Here is a 9,980-nt window from a genome sequence, read left to right as displayed (position 1 = left end):
AAAATGTCACCTTCCTAAAAAAAATTATGGCTAATAGACGGTTTTAAGTAAAAAGATCACTTTTGGCAAAATATGACTTAGGCCTTTGTTTTAGGAAGGTGACAATAAGTTGTTAAAAGCTTAAAATGAAGGAAAAAAAAGGCCCCTAAAAATATCTATATATTTCAGTGTAGACATATTGTGAGAGCAGTTTCTTATCTTTTATGTGCTGAGTGTGGCCTGTTGCATCAGTGGAAATGGACCGGTCAGATATCAAAGGACAGAGACCAAGGGAGGCTGATTCCTGGTTAATTTTTGACCAAACTGTCAGCCGTTTCTCTGAGTTCCTCTATAAAAACCGCGAATCTCTCACAAGCCTTCTGCTGCAAAGAGGACAGTAAAGGTAAGCAAGTCACTTTATGGACATCAGCAGTACAACCAGTTTAATCTTAAAAGCACATTTCAGTAAAATAAATAGCTTTGGATGCTTGTTTTAGCTGTAGGAAGGTGGAGTCAATTACCCTGCTGATTGTATTAATGTTGCTTCTTGGAAACAACTGCTTTGCTCTTCTGTGTTTAACATGGCTGACTTGTTTTCTCCGTGCTAGGCTCCGAGATGCGTGGTATCTTTGCTATTTGCTCTCTGACAGCACTGCTGCTGGCTGTGGCGCGAGCCGACCACCACCTCCACCATGAGGCCGTGAAATGCCATGCTATTTCCTCTCTCAACGCCGACTTCGCCTTTGCCCTCTACAGAAACATAAATGGTAGAACCGCTCCCGGAAAAAACATCTTCATGTCGCCCCTGGGCCTCTCCGCCGCTCTGTCCATGCTGTCCACAGGGGCCCGTGGCAAGACCCAGGCCCAGCTGTTCTCCGGCCTGGGCTACGCCGACTTAGACCAGGCACGGGTCAATGAGGCCTACAGCCATCTTTTCCAAATGCTTGGCCAAAGCCAGCAGGAGCAGAAGCTGGACCTCGGCAACTCTGTTGCGGTGCGCACCGGTTTCAATACTCTGCAGACGTTCCTGACGGACATTCAGAATCACTACAATGGCGAAGTCTTCCCAGTTGACTTCTCCAAACCCTCTGAAGCTGTGGGTGAGATCAACAGACACATTGCCACAAAAACCCAAGACAAGATCAAGGATATTGTGAAGGACTTGGACCCTTCAATAGCTATGGTGCTGATCAACTATGTCTACTTCAGAGGTAAGCCTACAAAACAATCCTCATTCAATTGACATATTTTAAGAATAGAACCATGCCAGCTACAACACTGGAGAAAATCCATCCATCCATTATCTACACCTGCTAATCATTGAAGGGTTGCAGGGGGCTGGTGAGTATCTCCAGCAGTCATTGGGTAAAAGGTAAGGTACACATACAGGTACCAACCATACACACAAACAGTCATACCTGACAGCAACCTAAGCAACCAAGTACATGAGCTCGCAATCATTCTATAATGTTTGTATTGCTCTCCTTTTCCTTTGCTGCATCACACAGGACAGTGGGAGAGGCCCTTCAACAAAAACCTAACAGAGAAGGCAGACTTCCATGTGGATGAAAACACCAAAGTTGAGGTGGACATGATGAAGAAGATGGGACGTTTCGATTACTATCATGACCATGACAACCACACCACCATCGTCTTACTGCCCTACAAGGGCAACACCTCCATGTTGATTGTTCTGCCTGATGAAAACAAAATGGAGGTGGTTGAGGGCTTCATCAGCAAGGACTACTTGAGGCACTGGCACAACAGTCTCTACAAGAAGTAAGAGGAAGATCAGTTCCGCTTGTTTTTCTTAGAAATGTGAACCATGGTGTTGAGGAACATCACGGCACAGTGGATGATGTATCAATTGGCAAGTGTTGCATAATTCAAGATCTTTTGTTCTACAGCAACCTGAACCTCTTCATGCCAAAATTCTCCATCTCCGTTGACACCTCGATGGATGAGACTCTAAAGGAAATGGGAATAACAGAGGCCTACAGTGACATGGCTGATTTCTCTGCCATATCTGAAGAAATCAAGCTTAAAGTCTCAAAGGTAGATTGTCGTCTGCATGTGACCAGTTTTTGAATCGCAACAAAGCGTTGACCGTTTCCTTTCCCCCTCCCTGCAGGTCTCTCACAAGGCTGTGCTGAGTGTGGATGAAACAGGCACGGAAGCAGCCGCCGCCACCACCATCGAAATCATGCCAATGAGTCTCCCCGTCGACATGAGGCTCAACCGACCCTTCCTGGTCTTCATCATCGAGCACTCGACGAGGAGTATCATCTTCGCAGGCAAGATCAACAACCCAACGGCTGCGTAAAGACTCTTGTGCCATGTAGAGCCGCCACACGCTCAACGAGTTTCAGCGGCTTCGGGACATTTATCCGTGTTTCGTAACGGCGATTATGACTGCACGATATTAAGTGGATCGAATAAATGACCAGTGAAGGGGAGTGAATAAGGCAATAGACCTACCTACAAGGAACAGGAATGTGCTTCCATTAATCCGTCTGTCACCATGAAACATTTGGTATCATTTGTCATCTGCCTCGGTTGATAAATGTCTTTCACCCGTCTTGGTAGATCATTCTCTCATTGAGTGTTTCAAGAGATGAATTAATGACTAAGACATCTGTCAATGCAGCATCGGCAGCATCCACTAACACATTAAACGACTTGTTATCGCTCTACTGCTGTTTCAACAGGGCTCAATGTGAACTGAAATAAAAACTAGCTACAAACAACTGCAATTTTAAGTTTTTCTTTCTGCTTTACTGCTTTCCATCAAGCGCTGTGTCGTTTACAGTGAAGGTACTGGGAATTGGGAGGAAACTGGATTTTTCCTAGGGACCAAAATGGAGCACAGACAAAGTGTCACTGTGGCCAATGTCCCATCTTATTCGTAAGAGGTCTGAATGTGGACAAAGATTGATTGACTTCCTCTTTATCCACCACTCCGTCAACCAGAGTGCAGATGCTGTCCAATAAACAAACGTGGCTAACAAAAAAAAAAAAAAAATCAAATGTGTGTACACTGATTGTCCATGTGGTGCTGCTTTGTAATTCTTTTTCCTCTGCATGGTCAAGCATGTGTGCACACAAACTGCCTGCTAATTGGAGACGATCATTTGTTAAAACCATCTGACAGGCACACCACATCCCCCACTTATTGGCATTAACATTATGAATTAACATTAACAATAGTCAAATCTAAAATAAATAAAAAAATTGAATGAATAAATTAAACTACTGCACTGGGAAAATTATTATTTTAAGGCTTTTCACACAATATTAATAGAGATATAAGTAAATGTGGTGGAAACTGTACAATTGATGCAAAAAGTGTAAAGCTTTTTAAAACACTAGGTTTTTGTGATGTAAAAAACCCCCAGAGATACTATGACAAGTCACATCAAAGCTTTTCTCACCTTTAAAGTGACAATTATCTTATACCTTTAATTCTGAGAAACAAATCTGTAAAAAGCAAAAAAAGCTAAACGAAGCTGCAAAAAGCCAGTCGGATGTGTGAACAACGTCAAACACCTTGTTGAACCATCTTCCTTTCAAAGACTTTGTGTCATTATTGACCCTATTCAGAGGAATGAGACAGGAAGTGGACAGAGAGAGACGGAGAAAGTTCCCAATGTTGACTACTTGCCCACCCCATCACTATGCAACGCATCGCCTCAAAGGTTGAAGCCTTTTTGATTTAACTTCTTTGATTGGATTTTCTCAACAGCCAATATCTTGACTGTTGATTATTTGGTCACTCATCCCTCCAAAGGTTCTCCAAATTTATAAGATTTTGAGGAAATATCTTGTCCTGAGAGCTCTTCTGGATGCCAAACAGATTTCTGTTAGATTTCCAGTTCCCAAAGGTGATTTTGAACCAGAGTCGCTTGTTTACACCGGAAGCACGACGTTTCCGATCGCCAAAATCCCTTTCCAGTTGTTTCCAGGTTGAACTGTGACGCAATCTGTGGCCATTTGTGGTAAAAATTGTTCCTTTTGATGGAAGAAGAACTATAAAAATACACAATATGCACACGGATAACTACTGGGCTTTTGTTACACTTTGTAAAATATGTCACAGTGAACATAACCTATACTTTAATGACATCCACCAAGATATTTCAACAATATTTGAATTAATTTCTTCAGTTTCCTCAAAAAACTGGGTTTGACCCATTCCCAAGAGAAGTTCAGTATTTTTCCACCTTAAATCTTTCCACTATTCAAAAAAATCACCAATCTCTTCACTTCACCCGTTGAGTAAGAGATTTTGAGCGGTGTCAGCAAAGACAGTATGCGTAACCTGATGGCCATCAGCCTCACATGTCTCTTTGTCCTTTGACCTGTCAATAGAGGGGCTACTGCTGGCCCTTTACACAACTGCTCCCATGGCCCTTTACACTTTGGCTCCCATGTTAGGATGCACACACACTGTTCTGCAAAGAACTTAAATGATAATAATTTAAAAAAATCTGTAAGACATGTCTAACTCTGGGTGAAATTTTAGGTTGTTTTATGTTTTGGGTTTTTTTTAAGTTTTAAAGGCAAAATTTGGAATTCGGTAAGAATCAAATAATGGTTTCATCCACAAGAATGCTTTTCAGATTTTGATTCAATTGAGTTTGGATTTTGTAATTAAACCCGCTAAAGCTAGTGTAGCAAAAAGCCAAACTGCTGGGTCCTATTTTCTACCTCACGCTACTGTGGAGACAGCAAAAGATGGAAAATGATGGATTATTTTTTTCTTTATTTCATATTTAAACCCCCCCCCGGGTGGGATGGAGCTGCATTGTGCAAACAGAGCAGCTCTTTCTGACTGGCTGCTTGTCTTTGTTGCTTTTAGATTTTGAAATCAAAACTCACATCATCCAGATAAATTAATATATTTGAAATGTATTCTTTTTCCCATTCAGATCCTTGAAGCTGGGACTTGAACACAACCGTTTTGGCAAATGTGAGAGTATCCATTTGAAGAAGGGTGCAGATCTCATTTTGAAAAATCAGAGAGAAATTAAGAAGTCAAGTTAACTGCTCCTCAAAATAAAGCAAGCTAAAAAAAAAACTTTCGATCTAAAACGATGTAAACCTAAAACGTGCAAATAAAACTGAACATCGAGTGAATAAGGAGAGCCGCTTCGGTTTGATTGACAGCTGTTATTTTCAATCAGAAGCTAGGATTGCTAAGCTTGGTTGAGAGAGCACATCGGGTTTTTATGTTGCTAAATTTCGTAACTTTACAGGTGGATTTATTGGAAAAGGACTCGGGAAGCAGAAGATATCAGGCTATATTAGATGTTTTGAAACAGAGCAAGTTATATATATAATATTATATAGCTTTTTTTTTTTTTTTTTTTGTCGTGTGGTCCACACTCCTTACCAGTTGGTGGCGGTAATGCTCACCCAACGGTTTTTGCTAACCGCCAATAAATTTCAACAAGAAGAAGAAGAACTTTAACGGTTCGGTGCAGACATTGCGGCTCTGTCAGCGTGTGTCATAAAAAAAAGTGAGTATTGTATATGTGAGTATTTTATGTAAAACATTATTTATGGTTCATATAGTTTCGTGTAAGGGTGTTAGGAACGTATTGTTTGGTGGTCAGTTGTTTATATGCTAACGGCTAATATAGCTGAGTCATGTTAAAAGCTAATTTGCATTACTACAAGCTACTTGTTCCGCTGTTGCTTTGTTTAGTCATTACTTATTAGTGATATTTCTTATTTTCTATCCATGTTCTATAGAGAACCACACAGATATCAAACAACTTTAAGAAATAAGACTGCGTTATCTCTACTGTTCATTCTAGCGACCACAAATATTAAAGCCACATAACTATATCTCCCCAAAACACATCATCATATCAAGTAATTTTTAACCTTATTATTCTTGCATACAACTGAAATCTACACTGTTCATTACAAATGTGCGTACATTTTTGTCAGTATTCCACCAATGTGTGTAAAAAAAAAAACAATTTTGCAATTCTGGCGTTTAAATAAGAAACGCCAGATTGTTTTTTCTCGAAATTGCCTTGCTTCCATTAAGCAAATCTGTTTTCGAATTGTCAAATAGAAACTCTGCTAATGTTTCTGTTGCAGTTCTGCGAAATATGGTTGAAAAACCACTTCAGTCTAGCGCAATTTAAAAAAAACAAACAAAAAAAACATGCTTTCCCAGTTTACATGTTTCCATTATGTGAATTTATTTTGGTCATTTAAATTTGAGCAATCTTATGATCAATGGAAACACAGCTCCTGTTGCTTTGTGTTAGATGCTCATAGTTTGCCACTATTTCATTGTATTCGCTTTGATCGTCTGTAAAATAACTTCTTGAATTCAAAGTGACGGCCCAAATTCAGCTCCCAGTTTGAGGAGTCTGTCGAACTCCTCAAACTCAACATACGTTGCCCCGAATAGATTCGTTATTTCCGAGCCCTGCGACTCTCCTCCTGGTGTTACAGAGCGTCTCTCTCAGATCTCTCTGCTCTGGTAGTTATTGACGCACGTGGCAGATCAAATATGTAAATGAAAGACAAAGGCATGCAAATGAAGACAAGGTGTGACACATGGTGAAGTGGGCATCTATAATGCATTTCCTGTTGTGTTTGGGACGCACGCGTGAGCCTGTAGCGCTGCTCTCGTGGGAAGTGACGGTGGGTGGGTGGGTGAGACTGACTGACGGACGGGGCCACGGAAGAAGATAAGAAAAGCATAAACTCGTGAGGTAGCCACGTTTTTTTGTCACCGTTTGTACCGACAGTCGGAGCACGCACCGCTGTGATCTAAAGAACCAAGAAACACATTCTGTTTGATCCCACGCCATGTGGTGTCATCACGCATACTGTATGTCGTTTTCCACGCGTTAATTATCTATGTTTTTTTCTTTTTTTTACTTGTAATGAAATGCAATCATGTGCTTTTCATTACAAAGGAGATTGAAGAATTCAGATTCAAGGTTTCTCACATTATCTGAACCTTATTATGTCGTCAAAATCAGCACCGACACAGCAGTTGGGAGGTTGAAGCTTGTGAATATCTCTGCATCTTGAATTTGTCATTAGTACGTTTGAAGACAGTTGAAAGGGAGGCAACAACAGACCTAAGAAACAAGTACGTTTCTGCAGTGACGGGACGAGCCAGGTTCCTCACATAAGTCATTGTGGTGTTGGGCTCACGCGTTACAGTCAGAACGGATGCAGACAGCCGTGACCTAAGGAGGGAGACCCAACTTCATCAATTCTGTTTGTTCGAACCAGCAGTCAAAGTCCCAGATAAGTGTCCAAACTTTAGGAATGCAGCTCTCTCTTCCTCCAAAAGGCTCCACTTAGAGCCTTGCATGCTATATCACTTTGTTTTATTTTTGTGTTTGTCTGATAAACTCCGTCTTGGCAGCTGGATTTATACGTGATAAACCGGAGCCGTAAGCGGCTCTTTCACAATGGCTTTTAGTCACGTGGACAAAAATAGTAAAGAACCTGCAAATTTTTTTTGAACATTCTATTTTATTTAACATTTTTACAGTGCACTTACAAATCATTTAAGATATGTAACAACCAACCAACACCCTACCAAACTGTACTGTCTTTCTTATGGTTAATATTGAATCTGACACTTTCCAGAGGAATGTAGTCTGATATGAAGATTTTCCACAAATGTATTGAAGGAGGCTTATCTCCCACCCATTTGCAGCCTACCAGCCTAAAATAAGCAAAAAAAAGAAAAGAAAAAAAGTACAGTGTCCTTGTGATTGCTAATTGCTGCTGGCTAGTCTGAAGGAGCCGAGTGGGGGGAGTTGTGGGGGCTCTGCAAAAATCTGCAAAACAGAATCGTTTCCCGGAGCTGTGTCTCAAAGGCGACTCTTGGTTCTTCTACGGTTTTACAAATCTGAATGGTTGCCATGGAGACTAAAGTAATTCTCAAACATTCATGAAAGAATCAAGGCAACACTCCAAGTATGTTTCTGATTAGGGGAATAATGGTATAACAGGATGTAAAACTAAAAAAAAAAGAAGATTTTTACCCAATAGTCGTCCTTTAATATTTTCCTCAAAATATTTACAACATCCTCCTTTTGCATCTCTTTAAGAATGTCAACACATTTCCTAGTAGATGCTGATCAAGATTATAAGTTGTCCTTTTTAAACCAATCATGTTACACTACTGGCTCTAACAACTTTTATTTAGCTGGACTGAAGGGAAAAAAATTGTTGTTTAGATCAGTGGTCCCCAACCACCGGGCCGCGGACCTGTACCGGTCCACGGACCAATTGGTACGGGGTTGTGCAAGAAAATAATGAACTACTTCCGGATCTTTTATTTTGAAAATCCTAAACGTCTTGCGAGTCAAAATTGAGCCAACTTGCAGCAGAATGAGTAACAAAACAACATTGGAGTACTGCCCCCCCCCCCCAAGAACAGCATCGGACTCGATACTTATGACGCGCACTCCCCACCTCCCCCGCAGGAAAATTGCGAAGGGCTGACCGGTCCGCGCAAGTAAAAAGGTTGGGGACCGCTGGTTTAGATGGTAAAAGTTGCAGAAAAAAGCAGTGCCCTAGTGTGAAATAAAACATTTTCTCCACTTAAAACTCTAAAAAAAAGTCAGTAGCCTTTCCCCTGACACTCCTAAATAAAGTCCAGTTGCCCTTTAGAGGTCACATAGTTGGTCAACAAATGGCTGCTATACAATAGTTGCTCACGTAAACATCAGAGCAGACCTGCATTTCCGCTCCTCTGTGCGTCTGAGTCGCGGTATTTATTCAGTCGTGACCGAGCGGTCTCTCATAATCTACATCTGCATGTGTTTAGTCAAGAGCGGCTCTATAAAACAAAGTGATGCTGATGGAGTGTTTCTTTCAACACCGGTTTACGTTCAGACTGAGCTTTATGCGCAGCCACACAGAAACACAGAGATCGTCACGGCGATGGCGAGTTACCAGGAGGTGATGCCGAACAATACAGCTGATTGTTACATGTTATGCAATGATTACAGGAGTTCATGATATTGTTATGAGTATATGGGACAATTAGCTATAGCCGTCGTCAGGTGTAACGTGTTATTTTAAATAAAGCCCCTTGTGAATGTAGTCATACTCCTTAAGGTCACATTTAGTTACATCATAACCAGGAGCTTCAATGGGTTTTAATGGGATTTTGTGTGACTGATAAACACAAAGTAGGATACATTATGAAGCAGATTATGAAACAATATCTGAAGCATCCAGTATCTACCAAGAAATGACCATGACTCTGGAAAAAGCTGCAAAGATTCACAGCTCAGGTGGGAAAATTTGTGAAGTAGCAGATCAGGGTTCACAGGAAGATAACTTAATTTCTTCTTATTGACTGGACAATATTCTAAAAGAGAGTTGAGACTGGGTCTACCTTCCAACAGGACAACAGCCCTAATCCTAGACATGCACCCAGAGCTACAGCGAATTGTGCTAACCCTAACTCTAGTCACAGTCCAGACTTAAATTCAATTGAGACTGTTGTTAATGTGCCAACCTAGCGCTAACTCTGCTAGCAGAAGCTAGCGTCAGATGAAAACAAGGTGTGAATCTCTTTCAAAAAACCATGAGAGCAAATCTTGGATACACAAAGTTTCTGAATTCATTGTATAAATCTGAACAGATAATAAAGTGTAGAAGTTTGGGTAACAATTATTCAGTTGTTCAATCGAAGGGCGAAAGAGGAAGGCTAAAGATGAGCTTCACTGGGATCGCTACTGAGGATTTGCTATGTCAGTCTTGAAAATGCTAACCTGAGCCTGTTGTCTAACAGTTTGACATGGAGGATTCAACGATTTCCTCGAAGCTGTTTCATGGAGCAGAGCTTTGGCTGAATGTACTGATGCATCTGTAAACTCTCACCGCTAAATTTCCTCCACTCATCCCCCGCCGACTAAATAGCTGCTCTTTACAGTTCTGCCAACCCCACAGACCGTTCTGCTGAGATTCAGTCATTATGCGATCACACAGTAGATGAA

At 41.0% G+C, this 9,980-nt stretch overlaps 1 protein-coding gene across 1 annotated transcript; it reads left to right on the top strand.

Moving 5' to 3' along the window:
• Window positions 1-371: 371 nt before the first annotated feature.
• LOC116734731 (alpha-1-antitrypsin homolog) lies at window positions 372-2,729 on the top strand. Its single transcript, XM_032586271.1, has 5 exons — window positions 372-382; window positions 588-1,190; window positions 1,488-1,758; window positions 1,887-2,034; window positions 2,111-2,729. The coding sequence occupies exons 2-5, from the start codon at window positions 596-598 to the stop codon at window positions 2,300-2,302; spliced, it is 1,206 nt and encodes a 401-aa protein (XP_032442162.1). The 5' UTR covers window positions 372-382; window positions 588-595; the 3' UTR covers window positions 2,303-2,729.
• The last annotated feature ends 7,251 nt before the right edge of the window (window positions 2,730-9,980 follow it).

This window comes from Xiphophorus hellerii, chromosome 15, assembly GCF_003331165.1.
Source record: "Xiphophorus hellerii strain 12219 chromosome 15, Xiphophorus_hellerii-4.1, whole genome shotgun sequence".
Classification (NCBI taxonomy): Eukaryota; Metazoa; Chordata; class Actinopteri; order Cyprinodontiformes; family Poeciliidae; genus Xiphophorus; species Xiphophorus hellerii.
This window is presented reverse-complemented; position numbering and strand designations above follow the sequence as displayed.

Coding starts and splice junctions, on each gene's coding strand:
- LOC116734731 (XM_032586271.1), top strand. CDS start 596: ATGCGTGGTATCTTTGCTATTTGCTCTCTGACAGCACTGCTGCTGGCT. Junction 1,191..1,487: donor CAACTATGTCTACTTCAGAG/GTAAGCCTACAA, acceptor TGCATCACACAG/GACAGTGGGAGAGGCCCTTC. Junction 1,759..1,886: donor CACAACAGTCTCTACAAGAA/GTAAGAGGAAGA, acceptor TTTGTTCTACAG/CAACCTGAACCTCTTCATGC.